This window comes from Lycium barbarum, chromosome 2 (genome assembly GCF_019175385.1).
Source record: "Lycium barbarum isolate Lr01 chromosome 2, ASM1917538v2, whole genome shotgun sequence".
Classification (NCBI taxonomy): Eukaryota; Viridiplantae; Streptophyta; class Magnoliopsida; order Solanales; family Solanaceae; genus Lycium; species Lycium barbarum.
In genome coordinates this window covers 142,387,740-142,409,401 of record NC_083338.1, presented here as the reverse complement: position 1 = coordinate 142,409,401, position 21,662 = coordinate 142,387,740, and the positions used below count along the sequence as shown (strand labels likewise).

General features: G+C 35.6%; 4 protein-coding genes across 5 annotated transcripts; 1 reads left to right on the top strand and 3 right to left on the bottom strand.

Annotated features, from left to right (window-relative positions):
• Positions 1-1,102: 1,102 nt before the first annotated feature.
• LOC132627705 (ergosterol biosynthetic protein 28) lies at positions 1,103-5,473 on the bottom strand. The gene is made up of 3 exons (XM_060343262.1): positions 5,304-5,473; positions 2,688-2,894; positions 1,103-1,509 (listed from the first exon to the last, which is right to left on the bottom strand). Exons 1-3 carry the CDS (start codon positions 5,416-5,418, stop codon positions 1,442-1,444), a joined length of 390 nt encoding a protein of 129 aa, XP_060199245.1. The 5' UTR covers positions 5,419-5,473; the 3' UTR covers positions 1,103-1,441.
• A 3,483-nt stretch (positions 5,474-8,956) lies between these two features.
• On the bottom strand, positions 8,957-9,698 carry LOC132629052 (uncharacterized). The gene is made up of 2 exons (XM_060344796.1): positions 9,493-9,698; positions 8,957-9,443 (listed from the first exon to the last, which is right to left on the bottom strand). Exons 1-2 carry the CDS (start codon positions 9,696-9,698, stop codon positions 8,957-8,959), a joined length of 693 nt encoding a protein of 230 aa, XP_060200779.1.
• Positions 9,699-12,768: 3,070 nt separating this feature from the next.
• On the bottom strand, positions 12,769-15,156 carry LOC132627704 (uncharacterized). Of its 2 annotated transcripts, none has more exons than XM_060343261.1 (2): positions 14,329-15,156; positions 12,769-13,822 (listed from the first exon to the last, which is right to left on the bottom strand). In XM_060343261.1, exons 1-2 carry the CDS (start codon positions 14,940-14,942, stop codon positions 13,096-13,098), a joined length of 1,341 nt encoding a protein of 446 aa, XP_060199244.1. In that variant the 5' UTR covers positions 14,943-15,156; the 3' UTR covers positions 12,769-13,095. The 2 variants fall into 2 exon arrangements, with proteins under 2 accessions (XP_060199244.1, XP_060199243.1); XM_060343260.1 differs by having other exon boundaries at positions 14,323-15,154.
• Positions 15,157-20,256: 5,100 nt separating this feature from the next.
• Positions 20,257-20,586, top strand: LOC132629051 (large ribosomal subunit protein cL38). The gene has a single exon (XM_060344794.1). The coding sequence runs from the start codon at positions 20,257-20,259 to the stop codon at positions 20,584-20,586; it is 330 nt and encodes a 109-aa protein (XP_060200777.1).
• The last annotated feature ends 1,076 nt before the right edge of the window (positions 20,587-21,662 follow it).

The following is a 21,662-nucleotide window of genomic DNA, read 5'->3' as shown; positions in this document are numbered from 1 at the left end:
ATTAAACATGTTGAAGCAATCATCAAGTAGGAATCTGAGGACAAAAGGGCTCAAGTTGAAGCATGCTTTTCAAGCATTTGCACTGTTTTTGATGTGCTTATGGTTGATTTACCAAGTTAAGAGATCTTATAACAAGAGCAAGATGGGGTTAGTGGAGAATTTGGGAGAAAAATCAGTGAAGGAACAAGATTTGCAACAAGTGGTGAAGTTAGGGAGAAAGGATCTGAATCCCTTGCTGCTAGATGAGTTAGCTGCTGAGTTTCAAAAACCCCTAGATGAAGATCTTGAACAGGAAGAATTAGATGAAGGGAAAAACCAGGAGAATGAAGGAGAATTAGTTAGTAATGATGGCGATGATGAGACTGATGGTGTTGGAGAGCATGAGCAATTGGAAGATATTATAGATGAAGATGATAAAGATGCAACAACAAGGAGAGATGCAGCCTGAAAAAGCTCTAGTCCTTTTAATTAGTAGTATACAAATAACATGATTCAGTATTTAATTAGTGTATGATATAGTATAAGTTGCTGTTTTCCCACAGCTCAGTAGTAGAAAGAAAATACTACTACTATTTGATTAGAGAAAGATGTTTTTGCTAGAGCACTTTAGGATGTCAACAGGTGACTTGAAGTTAATCGTCAACAAGTTCAGACGCTGAACTGTAGAGATGCAGGGATTGCATATATGTAATTGTAATTGTAATCGTGTTTAGGTGGATGGAAATTTAGGGACTTATTACTAATAGTAACTTACTATTGTTATTATGACCTGTAGCAAAGCTGCATTTGCATGTTTTTGAGTATTCAGGTGAATTCTATGCAATGGTTGTTTTCCAGATTTAGCATATCATTCAAACAGTGTATATAAACAAACAGACAATTGGTTTCAATTTATGTGTATTTCAACCCAAAATCAAGCTTTCTGCACTCTAAATATGACTCAATTCAGTAAAAGATTTCGTGGATGAAAGGCATCAACTACTCCTAGTCATACTCTGTTGGTCCAACTATTCCATCATGGTGTTTTGGCAATAACGAAATGGCCAAATTTGCACATCGGTTATGGGTTAATAGGATGCATAGCTACAAAATAAAGCTGGTATCAACCAAAAAGAAAAAGTGAGCGCCTTGCAAAAGTAAATGTACCACCAGAAAACAAAAACATGGGGCATTCCACGTTTAAGAAAAGATTCTAAACAAGTTTGAAAGAGACGATACTTAGCATTGCTACAAAAACCAATCAGAAGAAAAGCTGGCATTGAGACGTTACAACAAGAAAATTGCGGCCAAGAAGTTCCAGGAGGGCTTCTTCCAGAGTTCATGCATGAAAAGCATGCTTCCGCACCAGAAACTTTGAGCTTTAAATTGCAGCAGCAAAGGCATAGGTCGAAAGGAGTAACATCCAATAAATCGGCTTCAAGCCAATGCTGTTGATTCACGTCTATGGACTCTTAGTTTTGACCTGTTGGTGTGCATTCCACTGCAACGACATCCAAATTATAGATGTGCCTGAAAGATAATGGAACTTTTACTGCACAGAAAGAAAAGTATGTGCTGATGCAGAAAGATAATGCCACTAATGCGGCTGCATTTCTTAGTTACTTTGTTTTGATGAAATATTAACAAAAGCATCAAGAAGATGCACAGATTACAAAAGATGGAAAATAGCAGCCCAAAAAAGCTACTCCCTCCATTTCAATTTGTTTGTTAGGTTTTGACTTGCAACGTTTTTAAGAAAGTACAGAAAACTTTTGAATCTTGTAGAATGTACTAAAGAGTTGGATATGTCACGTGGAAAGTTGGAATTAAAGAGTTCTCAAAAGAAAGAGACATTCTTTTTTAAACGGAATAAAAAGGGAAGTAGAACAAACAAATTGAAACAGAGGGAGTATTAAAGAACTAAGGATAAAATCCATGATAGAGTCGAGACTGATTACAGGGGTTAGGTTGGCCCAACTAAAAATATTAACTAAGCATCTGGTTTTGAGAGTGTGATTGGCAGTTGTAGTGCCATAAAAACATGTTTCATTTCTTTCCAACCATGTGGTGCCTTGAAAACATAGTTGATTTCTTTCCAACCAAATACACCATAAAATACAAGCAGGAACCAAAGTCCAAACCATAGTTACTTCCGGATCCTCAAACTTCCTTTTACAGTTAAAGCACAAACATAGGTGAAGATGTTCAGAAGTTGATAACTAATTTAACCCTTCATTACAACCATCTTGAAGATTTGCTTGATCATCTCCTTTTTCTTTTTTGAAACTTTTTTTCTGAAACTATCATCTCTTTTTTCTTAAAGTATAACTAACATCTTTAAGTAGTAAATTGGGCTTAATCAACCAGCACTCCACCCAAAAGATAGGCTTTAATTCATAAGAAGAGTAGGTTGCAGGAGTTCAATTAGGCAATTAAAAAGTTCACAAGGAAGAAACACGGGAAGTTTGACAAAGATTTTTCAGAAAAGTTAGGAGCACAAGCAGGTCATCAAATCATTAAGTTGGGATTCAGTGACATGGCACAACTAAATGAACCCAGGTCCATACTAATAGATGCTAAGCAGAAACTCTAAATCACATGGTCCTAGGTGAATAAAGTACGAATCACAGGTTATATCATTTGAAAGCAATTCTTGCATTTTGAAAACACTAGTTGTGTAAATCTAGTGGCGCTAATAGAAACCTTACCTGCAAATATACCAACGGTGACCAGATTTTTTATTTCCATTGTCTGATAGATCAAGAACTCTGTCAAGAAATGACCGAATGCATAGACGAACGATAACAAGGTTGCCAAATACAAAGGCCTGTCATGTAGGTTAAATGCACAAAGATAGCAAAGAGTGCAGGTTAGAAGAGTCCACACTCCGAATGTCCTCCCATGAACTTCTGACACTGCAACATGATAAATAAGAAAATGAAAGCTTCAAATTAAAAACATATTAAGTTTAGGACAACCTTGAAAAGAAGTGAGTTTACAGAGAAAACTTAACAGGACTCTCGGAACACAAGAAAAGGAAAGTCATGTAATGCATGGGTTTTTAATGCATTCGCAAGTAAAACTTCCTGATCCCAAGCAATACAAAGTACCATCATTTCTGAAACTTAAGATACATCACATATTTGTGCTTACAAAGTAAAAGTTCTTAAAGTTATTCATGAAGTTGAACACGAAATGTGTAAGCAAATATGTTACTGATTCAACTGCCAGTAACTTAATGTTTTATTTTCATGACAAATAGCTATACCTTAACAAGTTGTGACCACTGAATTCCCACATTTTTATCCACAAACTGGATGATAAAGCACACTATTAGAGGTACATTGAGGTAGAGCAAGTAGTGTAGACAGCACTATTGTGATCTATCAAGACGAACAAATTCTCGGATTTAATCAACTCCAGCTGGGTTGCAAAATAACCCAAATGGGTTCCATGAAGGCAAATGTAACTTGCACAGACATAAAGAGGACTTTTTATAAAGTCCCTGTGCTGCAATTATTGGATAAAGACTCCTCTTAGAAAGGACAGAACTATGTGGAGAGCTTGGAGGTACTGGATCTGCCCATTTGTGAATTACAAGATTCTGGTCAAGGGGAGCAACTTGCCGTTTTTAAATAGACATGCAGAATTAGAAGTTACGAATTAAGAGAGACGTGAGAGAAGTGCTTACAATACTGCAAGAGAATAAATACATCTTCATTGGTTCCAAACTTTAAGAGCTAAGGCCAAGCTACAGATGCTTCTGACAATCACTTTTCTTAACAAATTGCGTTTACACATATCAGAATAAGGTTTCAGAAATGATTCTTATCCAGTACCTCGCAGAGAAAAAAAAAAGGATTCTTTTCCAGTTATATGTAATGTATGTGCTCAAATAGAAATATTAGACTCTTTCGGGAAAATCGTATCGTACATCATTCAAATGGTGGATTGAAAAATCTGAGCACCTAGCCATCCCCATTCTCACATCCTGAGTTACTGAGTGTAGATCTGTAGGTGTGATTGGTTTTCCTGTTTCAACTGAACTTTGTCCATGTGTATGAGTTTTGTCTTGTTTGAAAGCTGCCTAGTTAAGCGATAAACGCCATTTTGTTTGCAAAAAGATATCCATAAATAGGTTATTATTATATCTACATATTGAATAGATTGCTCTAGTAACCAGTTATAAAAAGGTATTACCAATCACAAATAAATACCACCTAAAATGCACAGATATTTCATCCTTGGTAAGGAGAAGAACTTGATCTGATTCTTGAAATTGTTCACTTTGATAGCATTCAAATTCTAATTTTGATCAGTCATTGCTTGGATTTGAGATAATAAATTTCTAGAACTATAACATCAAAGCAAAATCTGGTTATATACTTGCATAAAATATTCGAATTGAAGAATTCGTAAGTCTTAAATCAATAGAAAGTAAAAAGTGGACTTAGTAATCCCTGGATGTAAAGAATGAGAATTGACAATTTAAGCTAGTTTAATACTTGATAAGCAACAAATGTTCTTTGGATCCACAGATTTCAAACCCGTAAATCCAATCAAATCTATTGCTTAAGACATCAAGTCAAAACCCAAGTGTCTTAAGCCCAAATGATATAATGTATTGATCCATTTACTCATTCTTATCACCATTTCAACAGTATGGAGTGGCAAATCAATTCAACAGTACATTGTTCCTTATTCCTTTTCCCTATCAACATGAAGTGTCTGGTCTAGGGGCAGTTTCAACAATGCATCTGAATAGAATTTTTAAAAGGAAAAAAGAATGTGTGCGACACTATTTCCAGACCAGTTGGGCAACACTATTACAGCCCACAAAACATAAATGTAAGGTCGGGCTATTGCACAGGAGGAGGGGGTTTACCCTGTGCTCACCCAAAGGGTAGCGGCTGTGCGTTCCCTTGTCATAAAAAAACATAAATGTAAGGTGAATACCACTAAGACTATAATAGTAGATGAGTTCAAATTGAGTATTGTAGGTGGGATTCAAACTATATTTACTCTAAATTCACAAAATAATACACCTAATAGGCTGCAGAGGTAACTGACCCCAAAACACTAACTTAAAATCCTGATCTGTCTCTGCATGATCCTTAAAAGATGTTAAAATTAGTCATAGTGGCCAGTATGTAATTGTAATCATCTTTGGCAATGGAATAAAATCAATAAAAAGGCACTTTTTATGTGACAAATCACAGAACATAAGGCGAAAGTAAGGGGATTTGATGTGTAGTGTAGTATAGTGGCTTATTTGCTAATACAGATATCAAAATCAGATCACGATAAAGGGTGACTAGACTTACTGGTGGTTTTGGAGAAAACAGCGAGACGTAGAGCCCAAATATCGAAGAAACCAAACCATACCGATGCAAGTCGAAGTGTGCCAACCAGCATCAACCACCATCCTAACAGCTTCATCTCTCTCTCTCTCTCTCTCTCACACCCAAGCACTTTCTTAGAGCCCGTTTGGATTGGCTTATAAGTTGGCTTATAAGCTGTTTTCAGCTTTTTTGAGTGTTTGGTTGGCTAGCTTAAAGTCATTTTATGCTTAAAATAAGCTCAAAAAAATAATTTGACCCATTTGACTTAGTTTATCTAAAGCAGCTTATAAGCTGAAAACAGCTTATAAGCCAAAAAAAATAAGTTGGACTACCCCAACTTATTTTTTTCAGCTTATAAGCTGCAAATAGCTTTAAGCTGTAAGCCAATCCAAACGGGCTCTTAGTTTCCTTCTCCTGTTTCTAATTTTGAACTAGTACTAAACACTAAGGGCCTGATAAAGATCTCAAGCCCATTGAACTCATTTAGGCCCATACGTTATTCGGCTCCCCAAAACAAAAAAATGTTTACAGTTTTATCCAAATATTTATGGGTCTTAGCCTGAACCTTTTGTAACCGTCGCAAGTATATACTCAGGGGTGGTTTAGTAGCTGGTTAGAGTTATGCAGATATTAGTAATACATAAAGGAAATCTATGTATTATTTTATGTATGATTTAGTTATTCACGCATTAATTATTTCAATTTTTTATCCTACGTAAAATAATACATAGATTTCCTTTATGTATTACTAATGTATTAGTAATGTAGGATTTAGTATCTGCAAAACTCATCTCCAAACTAGCTACCAAACGACCCCTCAATGTATAGTAAATAAATACCAGTAGTGATTATACTGGCTAAATTTTGTAAACAACAAAGATAAGAGTTGTTTTTTCTTTTAAAAATGAGCCATTTTGGATTATTGTACAACAACATCAATAACAATATAGCCAGTGAAATCTCAAAAGTAGGGTTTAGAGAGGATAGACTGTATGCAAAGTTTACCTTACCTTGGGAGGTAGAGATGTTGTTTCCGCTAGACTCTCGTTTGTGTTATTCTATAGTGTAAAATTTCTGAGTTTTTTCCCCTTTTAAGTGGTGATTTACAAGAATGGCCTTGGAGGTGAGTGGTATTTAACTTTTGATCTCGCTTGTTTCATGGATAGAACTTTAAATTTAACAAATTTGACTCTTAACCTTAAATATTTGCCAGCGAAGCAAGCGGGGATCAAAAATTTAGACCACACATTTCCAAAGGAAATTGAGCGTAGACGTGCGTCTTTATAATGCCCAACAGGATAAAGATCTCGTTGAATTCATTAGATTTGTACGTTATGAAGTCATATCTCATTAAATAGAATGATTTGGAGACCACAAAGGTAAAATAGTACAGACTACAGGGAGGGGAAAGTGGCGGACCAATACGGTCCAAATTATTTTGGTCAAACATTATGCAGAAACATTCAAATTTTGAAAACTGAAATTCTAATCTTCATGGAGAATGAGATTTAAGAGTTCATTTAAAAAAAAAAAAATTAGCTTACATTAATGCAAACAAAGTTGAAAAGGAAGTAAGCTTAAACTTGGAGTTATACAATACAACTCCAATTTCTACATAAATAGGTACCAAAGTGAACTGAAAACTCACTACAAAAAAAATGGTAATTTGCGGAGGTTGAAAGTTGCAATTCACGGGGCATTTTATCTTCCGCTAGTCAATAGTGAAGGCTAAAACCTCCACGAAGTGCAACTTTCAACCTCCGCAAATTAACCAGTTTTTTGTAGTGACTTTAGATGACTATTAATCCATGTGATAAAATTGTAATTGGTGTGAAATAAATGACGCATTGGCTTGCTAGTCACTAACTGAAGATAGAGGTGTTGAGACGAGGAGGTTTTTGTTCAATTGTCATTGAATAATCTCTCACTACCTGATAAATGTTTTTTTTTTTTTGCAATAAACTGTGAATTATTATCATACCAAACCAAAATATTTACAAACTAAAGAGTATCCAGCGTCTTAACCACCTTCTAGGAAGAGTGTTAAGTACATTTGAACCTCATAGATCTTACCAAAAAAAACAAAGCCAACAGGCAAATTTCAAACTAATTACACACCCTATGGATCAGAACTTGGCAGTTCCTAGCCCTCCTAGAACTAGCCACTAATCTTAATCTCTCCTGCAACTCCTTCTGTATCTGTACGACGGTAAACTCAGCATTAACACTTATTTGCCTAAACTGCTTCCAATTTCTTGCTTGCCAGGTGTGGTATACTATTGCTCCATACATGGCAGCCACTGTCTCCTTCCAGAATTGTTGCCAGTGTCTTCCTTTAATCCACCCCAAACATTGCTTGGTTGTCATATTCGGTAGATTCACACCTATCCATCTAGCCAACTCATTTTTCACCGCAGATACCCATGCACAGTCTACGAACAAATGCTGGTGTGTTTCAGCTACTCCTTCCTCACATAAGCAACAGTTAATATTTTCAATAGGAATGTCCAGCCTTTGTAATCTCTCCTTGGTGAGTAGTCTATCTTGATAAGCTAACCAAACTAGCACCCTATGCCGAGGCATCATTACTGAACTCCAAATTAGTTTAGCTTCCGGAAGTCTATGTAGTGTGCCCAACATCGCATGATAACTATTAGTCATAGAGTACGAACCAGTTGGATTCAGCGTATATATATTATTCTGATACCAATGCATCATCACTTCCTTTAGAGAGTTTAGCTTCCTCCAATACCAACTACAATTTTGAGGTGGAGAATGTTCCCAAATGTTATCAGTTGTCTTCATATAAATCTCATGGACCCACTTGACCCATAGAATGTCTTCTTTATTTACCAGTTGCCATAGCAACTTACCAACCGCTACTATGTTCCAAATCCTACAACTTTTAATATTTAATCCCCCATACTTTTTTGGTACGCATACATTATCCCACGCAGTACGCATACATTATCCCACGCAACCAAGGACACCTTCCTCTGTCCCTCCTGACACTTCCACAAGAATTCTCTATACTTCCTATCTACTTCTTTCAGTACACTTTGTGGAAGGATGAAAACAGCACCCCAAAAATTATAAATTGAGAACAGGACAGCATTGATAATCTGCAGCCTCCCCGCGTACGAAAACTGCCTTGAGTAGCCATTTGTTATTCTTTTAGTGATCTTATCCACCAGTTGATAACAATCAACTTTATTCCACTTCTTAGAGGATAATGGTAGTCCTAGGTATCTTATAGGTAGTGTACCTATTGAGAAACCAGTACTTGCCAATATACTTGCCTTAGTGTCATCATCCATTCCGGCTAGAAATATGTTTGATTTCTCCAGGTTTGCAACTAGGCCAGTGGTTGCACTAAAATGTTTTAGAGCTTCCATCACTCTATTAATAGAGGCTAAGTCTCCTTTACAGAACACCATTAAATCATCTGCAAATATCAAGTGTGTAAGTTTGGTGGTCTTGCACATTGGATGGTACTTGAAATCAGGTAGATCACTCATCTTCTTGAGTGTTCTAGTAAGGTACTTCATTACTAATACAAATAATAATGGGGACATGGGGTCTCCTAGGCGCAACCCTCTTTTACCTTCAAAATAGCCATATCCTTCTCCATTTACTTAGACCGTGAACCTTGTTGAGGTAACACAAATCATAATCAGTTGCACAAACGGAGTTGGAAATCCATAGCTCTTTAAAGCTTCTTCAATGAAATCCCAGCTAATCATATCATACGCTTTCCTTAAATCAATCTTCATCAAACACCTTGGAGTAGTCTTTCTTAAGTAATGTCTCAACAAATCATGACATATCAGTACATTGTGTATTAGAGACCTCCCTTCCACAAACGCAGCCTGATTACTAGCCACCACCACTGATATCGCTTTTCTCAGCCTCATACATATCATTTTAGAAATGCACTTATAGATTACATTGCAACAGGATATAGGTCGAAACTGGCTTGCAAGTTCTGGTGCATCCACTTTGGGAATGAGGGAAATGATTGTAGAGTTTATTTGTTTCAACAGTTTCCTATTTTCAAAAAACTCCAAAATTGCTTCAGTCACATCATTACCAATGACACTCCAAGCTGCTCTAAAAAATCCACTGCCATACCCATCAGGCCCAGGGCTTTTTATTTATGTCAATACCAAACATTGCTTCTTTTACCTCCTCAGCAGTATAAGCTTGCATGAGCAGCACCTGTTGAGCAGTATTTAGATCACAACCATTTCCCAGTAGGTTCCCACTAGCTTTTGTTCTCTGTTCTTCCTTAGTTCCCAGTAAGTTCTGATAGTATTCGACAAATATTCTTGCAATTTCTTGTTGATCATTATGCATCACGCCTTCTTTATCCTTCATTTGTATAATGGCCTGTTGTAACTTTCTGTGTTTGATGACTGAGAAGAAATATCTTGTATTATCATCACCTTGTTTAATCTAGGTTGCTTTGCTTCTCTGCATTAGAAAACATTCAGCCAGATATGAAGATTGTCGAAACTTCAAAAACTTCACCTTTTCCTGCTCTTGTAGAGTTCTATCCAGTGGCTGCAGGTGTAATGCAGCTTGGGCTTGAGCAATAATAAAAGTTTGAATTAACATTATATTATTAACAATCTTAAAAAAATCCTGATGGAGACAAAACGACGATCAACAAGTGAAGGAGAAAGAAGATAAAAGTAGCTCGTTAAAAGACTGCGCCACCAAAGTTTTTATAACATAAAGTAGTCATCTAGGACAACTATAAGAGTGATGTAAATATATTAATGAGATGTGTTCGGATGGGTTTTCTTTGACTTTCTATCAATATTGAATATTGATGGTCACTAAATGATCAGACTATTAATGTGTTTTTTGCATATTAAGGATAATTGCAATTGTGACGTTTATATTCACGTGATGTGTTCAGACGAGATTTCTTTTGACTCTTTATATGTATTGAATATGAAAGACACTACATATAGTTAGATTAGTAATGCATATTTATATATTAACTTGGGGTCGGTGTCATAATAAATTTAAGGATGAAGTTGTGGATGCCATTTTCTTTACCAATTTTAGTACCTGAGAAAGGAAAAGTACAGTCGTAAATGGTGGAGTACTGTGATTTGTGCTTAGATGGTGAAAGAGACTTTCACGTTACTCTTGTCTCTACTGTCTGCTGTTTTAGAGCCACAATACATCTGTTTAATGTTATGGTAGGAAGGTATTTTACTCATCGAAGAACTAGTTCAAGAACGTGACCTCCGCACTGTGATGACTGGACTAGCCAGGATAAAAACTTACTTGTATCGGATATTTGTATAAGACCAAAAAATAGACTGTATTTGTACATGCATTTTTAACGCTTCACCATAGTTAATTAATACAAATTTTACTTTGTTAAATTATTCAATTCTAACAAGTTAAATTAATTTGATGTAAACATTCCATACGAATTAATATATTACCGTTAACATGTGGATGCAGGAAAAAAGTGCTTAGTTACGAAGCAACACAGACAACGACATCGGATTCTCTTCCTGTTAGGAATGACTCATTCTGAACCTATTGCAACACCAAACACACTCAGCATGATAAATGTTACTTCATCTGGTACAATATTGACCAGTTTTAATCTAACGAGCAGATCCCCACTTCATTTACTAGTTTACATTGGAACTGCTGCTGCTTGCAAGTGGTTTTTTTTTTTTTTTTTTTTTGAACTGGGCTTACAAGTGTAAATGATGAACAAGAATATAGTTGGAGGAAATGTGATTATAGAAAAATTCCTTACCTTTGTGACAGTCCAATGGACGCATCAGTCATGTCTACTGCTAGTGGTGGTTTAAATGGCAATGGAAAAGTTTAATTAACTAGCTTCTTGAAGGTAAAAACTATGATATTTACATCAAGTCAATAAATGCATGACATATGTTTGCAAATAAAGTTTTATTGTTTTATGATGGAATATACATCATTATCTCATGAAATCACTTAACTATGATTATTTGATATGATTTGAAGTAAATATATAGTGCGTATGAATATTTACCCTTCTAAAATATATTTGATCGATCTTTGCTTAAATTGGAGGAAATGAGAGGAGAAGTCTAATGCTCGATAGTGATAAAAATGAACCCTAAAAAATAAACTCATCAAATTTAAATTTTTGATACATCTTATAAAACATTTGTAGTGTTGCATAATGGCATTGAGCATGAGTCTCATGAAAAAGCCTAGATAATTTCGTCTTTATTGGGCAGACCTAGTCTTGCTTCCACGTTCAATTTGAGGAACTGATAAGCTAGCCAGGCTGTTGATTTAATTTCCAATGCCCCCACTAACACTACAATATTGGCCTATGGTTTGGTTCCCCACCACTTCAGTCACCCACAGAAACCAGAATGGCACAAACAAGTTGGCCGTTCTGGTACCGTAGCAGAAGTTATATACACCAACACCACTGTATAGGTGATAAAGGTCCCCCACCCCATTCCTATCAAATCTGCGGTATCCAATATTCCCACCCTACGTTATTTAAAACTAGGCAAAAACTATGTTCAAATATCACATAAGTATTTGGTTGGAAATAAGTTATCCCAAGATATTTTATACGGGGATTAATTATTTCACCCTCCAACAGGAATAAAATAACACTATAATTTCAGAATATAGTTATACCACCTTTTTATCCCAACCAAACGTGGGATAAATTCATTTCAAATATAATGTCGGGATTATTTATCGTTATCCCTTGTACCAGACGTTTGGTTGGAAATAAGTTATCCCAGGATAACTTATCCCGGGATTAATTATTTCACCCTCCTACAGAAATAAAATAACACTACAATCCCAGTATAACTAATCTCCGGATTAATTATACCACCACTTTATCCCAACCAAATGAAAGATAAATTCATCTCAAATATAATTCCAAAATTATTTATCCTTATCCTTTATAGGAGCCCCGAGTCATAAGCATAGCTGGCAAATCCCCACCACTGTTACCAAACCACAATTTGCCCATATTCAAATCGCATTACAGCTATCTCCCACATTTAGCACATTAATCGTATATCAAACAACTTGCTAATATTTTTTTATGTACCTAACTCCAGTTTTAAACCCTTGCGTGCACGCACGTTCCCTCAAATCCGCTATACATCAAAATCAAATCCCATTCCCTAATCATCTCATTATTAATTATTATAGTTCAGAATTAAGATATATCTTTATCAGCTAAAGAACAGATTTTCAAGTAATGGGTAAATTTCAAGAGTAGTTTGTAACTACAAGTATTAGGTATGCGAAATACCAACCACCAAGAAATAGGCTAAATTCGAATATAATACTTGTAAATGAAGAATACACTAGAAAGAAGCATAAATTCCACTTGAGGAAAACAGATTTAAGCGTTTACTTAGATCGCAACAAGATTGAACATGACGAATACATAAAGAAAAATATCACCCTTGACATTGACAACTTGCAATACAGTGATGAAAGATTACAAGAGCAACACACCAAGTTAAGGTGAAAAAACTAGCAAAAGTGCTCTGTCAGTCGAATCCCCCCACTCTCTGTACATATTGAAGAAACAAAAAGCAGCCTAATGATCGTTACTCGTTAGTAGTACTAACAATCAGCCAAATCTTTTAACCATAGTGACCCGACGAAATCTAAAACTCATCGACCCACACCAGTTACCACTCACAAAAAGCAGTAAAAAAAAAAAAAAAAAAAAAAAAAACAGTTAAAAAAAAGGCAGCAGAAAAAATCAGGAGAGCAAATCCTTCTCAGGGCACAATTCTTTCCTTAGCTTTTGAGAAAAAAGCCTGCAAGCATCAATACTAAGATCGATAGCAGCTGACAAAGCCACGTAAGCAGCTGCATCCTCCGTGCAAGTCACGTGCTGAACACTAACTTCCACCGTAGGTTTACTGCACTTACTCCCACAACTACCTTCACCTTCCACGCTAGCCGACATTACAAAACCTCGGTACATACAATAAGGCCATAAACCATACCCAAAGTCACCACTACCTCTAGGACTACACGCAGGAGACGTCGAATTTGCAGGTGTCAACTTCCCATTCGTCGAAACACTAGTTCCAAGATCAATCACAAATTTCCCACCTTTAGAACAACTCAATGTTGATTCAGCTAAGACAATTCCAGCTACAGCTGAATCAGGGATTAGCTCGAACCGGTACCCGAGGCCATCCGCTGAACCACGTTCGCGCCAGGCCTCGAGTCGACCCCATGGTTTCCAGGTTCCGTCACCAGGCCTTAGAATTAGCCATGAACCGGGGTTGGACCGGCTTACCCGGTCCGAACCGGGTGATGCAACGAATGGGGTGACCATTGATGCAGCAGCAACTGGTGAACCGGAGAGATCATGGACCGTTATTGACCAACCTTTTCGCTCTTTACCTGACCGTTCCCTTTCGCTTCCAAATGAACTTAACCATCCTCGAGAACTACTATGGTCCAATGGTAAAGACCTGGATAATGCAGTAAAAAGTAAAAATTCGTGAGTAAAAAGTGGAAAAGTTGAGTATCTTTGCTTTAAACATGAACTATGTGTTTGTTGTAGAAATGATTTTTACTTACTGACATTGGAACCTACTTTTTAAGCTTTTAATTAGGAATCGTAAAACTAACTTAATTCCCCCGTACAATTTGAACATTCTTTTCCACTTGAACACTACGGCAAATGTAGTGTGAGCCCTAATTGTGTAAGTCAAGCCTGTCGGTATCAGTACTAAGTAGGCGTTTGGCCATAGAAACCAAATATTTCACTTTATTTGCAAATTATGAAGTTAGAGTTGAAGATAAAGTTGCGTTTGATTATAGTTTTTCCAAACAAATTTCAAATACACTTTCAAGTTTGAATTTGGAATTTTTATGGAGAAAAAAAAACCAGGAAAAAGTGAGTAATTTTTATGACCAAACGGGTCCTTAATAAAATGTACAAAAGAATTAAAAAGGTATTGGAACGAACCTGGACCTCTGATTCCGGTCACCGGTAGTTCGAAAACTGAACTTACAAGTAAAAACAGGTTGCCGTATATTTCCTTGAATTTGAAACACTTGAGGACTACACTCAGGCTCTTTATCAAACTGAAACACAAATCTCGGGTCGGGTTCCGCTTTAACACTCAAATGAAACTGCGCACTTGAGTGCGCGTTCTTCGCTTCCTTTCCAACCACAATCCATCCATTGTGAAACAACACAGACCTAACTTCCGTTCCCGTTAAATCTAACGGCACTTCAACCTTCCCTAACAATCTGCCTGAATTCACACCACATGTCGAACCTCTACGGCCGGTGTAAATTGATATTTTAAGGTATAATTTACAACCGCCGAATAGAGATTTTGTAATGAGTTTTTCGAGATCGGATTTGTTGAGATGAAAACTTGCTGCGTGGCTTTCTGGAAACTGAGTTTCAGGTAAAATGCACGGTATAACTGCTGTTTGGAGAGGAAAATTCTTCAATTTGATTTTACAGTAACACGGTGACGAGGAAGGGTGAACCACAGAACTAGCCGGTTTTGAAGCTACCGGGATTTTTAACGCTAAATTACACACACTTAGTCGAACAAATGGACACGGATCCATTAATCCAAAAACTAAAGTCTCAGTTAAGGGTTAAAGGAAATTGAAGGGTTAAGTGAAGCGTAGGTTAAGGAGAAAAATTATTGTGCGCCACTGTGGAGAAGAAAGTGAAGTAGAGTAATCCATAGGGATTTGTGTAAAGAGAAAAGATGAAATGTTGAGCACTGCGCACCCCTGGTAATTGGCTCCACTTAGAAATACTACTACGTGGAAGACGAAGACTCTAATAAGACCCTTTTTCGGTAAATGTAAATTATATTATAAAATAAAAAGAGAAACTCTGTTTAATGGAATAAATTACTGAAGGCTTTAATGTATTGATAGCACTTTAAACTTGTAGGATATTTGTTTAGGCACTTGAATTAAGTTTTGTTTGAATTGAATATTTTAATTTCTAATAAAGTATTTTAATTAGATATTTTTTATGTAAATTTTGAAAAAAAAAATTGCATGTGTTTTCATTAATTGATTTGGTAGTTAAGTTAAATACATAAAATGTGTCATTTTCTTTAATTATACGCAATCACCTCAACAAGTCGTGAAACCTCATGTATTTTCTATTTGAGGTTGATGCGTATAATTAAAGATAATGACATATTTTATTTGGTTAATTTAACTATCTAATAGAAAAATAAAAAAGACACAAACATTTTTTTCGAAATCAAAGTGTCAAATTGAAATACTTTTATTAGAAATTGAGATGTTTAATTGTAGTAGAATTTAATTTGAGTGTCTAAATAAAATATTCTATTAAATTTAAGGGCATGACATTAAGCCTGTTATTTAATTTATTTTTTTACAGTTTTTATTGTACGGAGAGGAGGGGGCTTTTTTTTTTCAGCTGCTAAATAGAAACTCTGCTCGTGTGGTTGGATTACAGCTGTGTACAGCCTGGATTTGATTTTATGCCAGCAGGTATTCGGCTCCATCTGTTTCGTCTAATGACCAGATTACCCTTATGCCTACTATTAAAATGACTTTTATATCCTTGGGTTGTTTCTGTGGGTCCCACATGATCTCTCAATATTTTGTGGGTGGGGAAAAATTGCAGTGCATGAGTCTCTTTTGGGCTGTTTTTGTCCTACACGTGGCATGTCAGGATTGCAATCTGTCTTCGTGCTAACCTTTTTGATTAAAATAACGTCAGCATGAAGCAATATTATAGTTGTATACTTATCATTTAAACTCTTTTAGAAATTACTTAAAAAACAATGAGGAGACTAATTTTAGTATAAGTTTGGTGGATTTGATTTATTTTATTTTTTAAGCAGAAAAGTCAGCAAGAAGGATTAGTGGTATCCAATTATGTAGTTTAGCTAATCATGTTTGAGGGGTCAAATAAGAGGAAAGAATTGTTTATGAATCGTCAAAAAATATAATTTATCAGCTTAGCTGCCGCCAATCAATAAATATTTAATGATATTAATATAAAAGGATCGTGAAGTTTTTTATGTTACTCTGTATTTGTTAATTGCTATTTTGTCGTTGTGTCATTGTTACTATTTAACTACGTATTGTTTAATCAGGAAATAATACAATCGTAGGCTGTAATCTAGCCATTGTAAAATCAATCAACTTCCTATTTCATCGCTTTCAATTATTTTCAAATAAACAATCCTGGATATGAAAAATGACGCGAGAAAATAAGGGAAAAGGGTAAAAACAAATGTTCCTCAAATATTAAAAACAGAATATATTTGCTTTCCATTTGAATTTGGTCACACATATGCTTTTACATTTTTGTGGACTGGGTAATTTATGTGACATCCTTCGAAAGTATGGAATCTATGAAAAAAACAAAAAGATTTTTAAAATTTATTGTTCAAAACAATTCTTAAATATTTATTAGTTATAAATCATCTCATAAAGTTTAATTCTTTTAAAATATAGAAAGATGTCATTTTTTTTTACAAACTAAAAGGACTGATGTGTCATATAAATTGGGAGAGTGAATTAAGTATATTGGAGATCAAAAATATAAATGAAATAGTTGCTGGGCATCTTTACACCTTTTTTTGTTTTTTTGGGATAAAACAAACCACTAATTGCCAAAAACAAACGACTCAACTGCAGCTAGATCTAACAAACTTTGTAAATGGGCTATTGGAAGGTTTGAGTTGATTAATTAGTCCAGATGAGTGTCAGCAAGAAGTTGGTCAACAACAAGGCCAACCCATTAATCATGATCCAGATGAGTTGGGGGGTACAATATCACGGATTACAAGTGGGATAGACTGGCATATATGTAAGTAGATGCAGTGAGAAAATGTAACGTATATGTTTGTTCGTTTGTGTAAGAATCACACTAAGGTGTATTTTGTATGTCGTAGTGTTCTTCGTTTCAAGTATTTTTTTTTTTTTGGATAAATTTGTTGTTGTTGTTTGATTGTCTTATAATGACGAAAAGAATTTTCTTTTTCAAGACTAAAAAAATTTCAGTGTCAATCTAGAATTTCTAAAAGATAGGTATATTTTTCTGAAAAGTAATTTTACATATATATCTATATTCCGTATCGAAAATGTTTGGATTAGTTGAACCTATTGATCGTATGTTACGCCATCCACTGCAACTAGTTTAATACACATAATTTATTTAACTATATAGAATTTCATGATGATAAAAACATAATAGGAATTTCACTGTGGCAGACTTAATTTTTTTGAAAAGTTAACCAAACAAAGAAAGTAAGGAAAAGAAACAAAATATTTAATTAAAATGCCAGAAGGGACACCTGATATGTCCATCCTTGTGGGCGGGCTCAATTCTAGGGGAAATAGAAGAAGATAAACATAGAATATGACAATTTGAAACCTCGACCTGATCACTTGGAGAGCAGTACCAAATAACCATTGCACCATATGATATTATGAGTTTGGGTGCGCACACATATACATAATAACTGTTTTTTCAAAAATATAACATTACTATATACTTATAATTTAGGAAGGCATATGTACACGTAAACCCAAGCCCCTCACCTAGATATGCCACTGAAAGCGACCCTTTAAACCAAAAGTGTCATTGTGCTAATGAAAATCTAAAAGTATCCATATAAGTTAAATTTACTTCAATATCATCGACAAATACAAAAAGGATGAAAACTACCAATTGAAGGAACAAATTCCACTTTTAGAAGTAAAGTTACATTTTCCCCAAACATATGTAACGTAATAGTCAATATTTACTTCTTATAGCTATTTCAAAACTACTCTCTATATTTATACAACTATACTGCATCATCTTGCATATTCCACTAATATCCTACAACTACTTTTATATCCATATAACACTAGAGAGAATCATTGAAATGGTTTTGGTAACTATGATTAGTTGAAAACATTACCAAACACACCCAAGTTGAGGAGCTGTGTCCATGATCTCCATAAGACTAAAACTCATGGTAATTCAATTAGCTTGTGTTCATTTGACTATTCTCGTTTTCCAGAGCTGTTCCGAAATTTTATTCACCTAACTTATGTTCTCAATATGCTCTCATTAACTGTTCTTAGCTCCACAATGGCCTTTTATGTGGATACTAAAGGCTACAATTTTCAGTCTATACGCTACCAACCAACCTATTTAATACTAACGTTTATGGTAACAATAACTATCGTCATTTTTCTCAAAGGAAATTGTTATGTGGAATTACTTATTTTCCTTTAAAAAAAAAAAGTTAGAAGAAGGAAAGACTTGGTAGGATAGAAACCTCACACCTAAGTGATGTAGAATCTACAAGGAGTCGGAAGTCCGAATCACAAGACTACAACATCAATACCTTTTTTTGGCAGTCCGGTGCATACAGCATCCCGCGTTAGCAGGGTTTTCGGGGAAGGTCCGCACTCCAAGGAGTGCGATTTAGACAGCCTACACTAATGCAATAGCGGTTGCTTCCACTACTCCAACCCGTGACCTATAAGTCACACAGAAATAACTTTACCGTTGCTCCAAGGCTTTCCTCATACCTTTTTAAATAATTAGTAGATTGAATTTTATCTAAATAATTTAAAGATCTTTTGTTACAAAAATATACATACACATGTAAGCTTGAACTAACTACTCACCTAGTGAAAATTCACAAATAGTCACTATCCCGAGATTTTACTTGTAAAATTTTAAAGCTTCATAATAATGATTATTTTTTAAAGACAAAGCCGAAAGATGACAGCTGAAACTTTTTTTTGCGCGGGAAGGACGATCCTGCAAATTGCACCAGCTGAAAAGCTATTTCTACTAAGATGCCTCAGATTTATTCGGGCCTGACACTAGTTGAGATCAGCCCAGTCTCTTGAAAGACCAATTGCTCTAAGGTCATTGCATTGTTTCCCCTATTTTGTGCCGGTCTTTAATTTTTACCTATCAAGGTGAATTACTTTCTCGGGACATAAATTTATATTTTCACATTATAAAATTTTATAAGTTATTCCCCGCACACTTGAAGAACTTATGCCCCACTAGGCATAAGTTTAATTTTGAAGGACAAAAATCATTTTTTTGCCCGGATTGTCCTTCTTTTGGGGTGGTCTTTAAATTTTGGCTATCATATTTGTGGTCTTTAAATTTTGTCCCTTATATTTGTGGTCTTTAAGTTTTTCCCTTCGCTTGAAAAGGTGTGCGAATACCTCAGGTTATGGGTTCGAACCTCCGCTCAGGCATAAAATAAAAAATAAAAAAATCGCAAGACAGGGCTAGGGGCGTGTATGCCGGATAGGAAAAACTAAACCGGCATAACTAAAAGTTTGCCCCATAAGGCAGAACTTTTCCTTAAGGCATAGAAAGGCAAACTTTTAGTTATGCCTGAAGGAAAAATTCCGCCTTATGAGGCATACTTTCAGTTATGTCTTATGCGGCATACTTTTAGTTAAGGCATAACTAAAAGTTTGCCTTGAAAAGTAAAAAAAATAAAATATATGCCTCAAGGCGAAGTCTGCAGGAGGGGGCAGAGCGAAATTCAAACTTTGCCCTACGAATTTTTTTTAAAATTTTTGATTAAGTGAGATTTCGAACCCGAAACCTATAAATTTTAGGCGAAGGACAAAATTAAAGACCACCGATTAAAGACGACCCCAAAAGAAGGGCAATTCGAAAATTAATGATCAGCCCATTTGAAGGAAAACCGTGCAATTTTTTGTCGTTCCACTACTCACTTTAGATCCAACATTCTCAAATAACCCAAAAGCCTTTTCGGCCCAAACCCCAGAACGACGTCGCACCGTTATCAAAACTGAAATCACCAAAAGATAACAAAGCCAATCCATTATCCAAGGTTCCAAAACCAAAACACACCCGTTGGAACAAAAACCTTTGCAGAACAACAAAATGTCAGCCTCAGCCATATTCGGGTTAAACATGTCAGTCTTACCTCGTCCGTCAACCGTTCCAACTGGACTCCACGGCGGCGCCACCAAGTTACCGGTACCAACAAGTGTTGGGGGATTGGTAATTGAGTGTTCATCGAGGCCACAAAAGAAAGCTACAGCTCACCATAAGAAGACAAGGCCACGTAAGACTCAAGCTTGGGACATCAAACGTGGACCAACTGTTTATGCTCCCTTGCCGGACTTGCCACCTGAGTGGTCGTTTGCAAGTGATGCTTCGGGTCAACCCGCTGGTGTTGGAGCTTCGGTATCTGATGCTAAGTCTGAGTAATTCTTTCTGTTATTTGCGCTTTGTATAATGGAATTACCCATTTGAGACTTTATAATTTTCACCTACGTACTATGCTGTTTTTGCCTGTTGAATATGAATATTACTACTACTACTTGTTCAATTACAGTGTAGTGTAAGTTTAACAGGTGATTAGAAATGTGTTTAATCTGTGCAACGTAATGAAGTAATGAGAAAGTGCGATTATAATAGTAGTCATGTCAAATTGCGACTGGATAACGTCTTCAACAATATGTTGTAGCGTGTGCTAACACAAGATAGAGATTAATAAAACAATAAAACCTTTCTAATACTAAAAAAGATCCTATTAGGGGTGGTTTGGTTTGAGGCATTATAATTCCGGAATTATAGTCCAAGATTATAATTCCATCTTTTATACGAAATTGATAATTCTAAGATTTTGTATAAAATACATAAAGCCTAACAAGTGAGCCATGCTTCCTTGAAGTTTGTCAGAACTGTCATCACCTATGGTTGATTAAGAAATAAAATGGAAAGAAGAGACCTGATATTTTTTCCAGTTTCTGATTCCAGAATATTTATTCTTATTTTAGCTAATAGTGTAGTAGTATTTAGTCGACCTAAGCAAAGGAATACCAATTTCAATAGTATTGTTTCATTGGATGAGTAACCCTCCTTTGGTCCTGTAGCTGGTTAAATTCCTTTTTTATGTGACTTGTGAGATGACTCGATTTTAAGCCTAAGTTCCTTTTTATTTTTCTATTAATTTATTTTACATAGCATAGAAGTAATGTGGTTTAGTAATGCGTATTCTTATGCATCAGCCAAATCCCAAAGCATTTGATTGTAGTAACCTGCTATACTCTTCTTCCTGTTAGATTGATGAGTGGAAATAGGACTAATAAGTTGGGCTAACTGTTTGCACACATTAGTTTGCAAACTTCAGATACTCTGGTTCTGGGTCTTCAGTCTTTCAAGAAGCATGCTCACAACAAATTTGTCAAACTGCCAATTTGGAATTTAGTTAAATTAAGATAACCTCTTTTCCTCTACAAGAAAGTGCTAAACTTGGGTGTAAAAAGCAAGTAGTATCTATG

Coding starts and splice junctions, on each gene's coding strand:
- LOC132627705 (XM_060343262.1), bottom strand. CDS start 5,418: ATGAAGCTGTTAGGATGGTGGTTGATGCTGGTTGGCACACTTCGACTT. Junction 2,895..5,303: donor TGTTTTCTCCAAAACCACCA/GTAAGTCTAGTC, acceptor ATCATGTTGCAG/TGTCAGAAGTTCATGGGAGG. Junction 1,510..2,687: donor CACCGTTGGTATATTTGCAG/GTAAGGTTTCTA, acceptor ATTATCTTTCAG/GCACATCTATAATTTGGATG.
- LOC132629052 (XM_060344796.1), bottom strand. CDS start 9,698: ATGAAGGATAAAGAAGGCGTGATGCATAATGATCAACAAGAAATTGCA. Junction 9,444..9,492: donor GAGGAGGTAAAAGAAGCAAT/GTTTGGTATTGA, acceptor TGGGTATGGCAG/TGGATTTTTTAGAGCAGCTT.
- LOC132627704 (XM_060343260.1), bottom strand. CDS start 14,942: ATGGATCCGTGTCCATTTGTTCGACTAAGTGTGTGTAATTTAGCGTTA. Junction 13,823..14,322: donor GACCGGAATCAGAGGTCCAG/GTTCGTTCCAAT, acceptor TGCATTATCCAG/GTCTTTACCATTGGACCATA.
- LOC132629051 (XM_060344794.1), top strand. CDS start 20,257: ATGTCAGCCTCAGCCATATTCGGGTTAAACATGTCAGTCTTACCTCGT.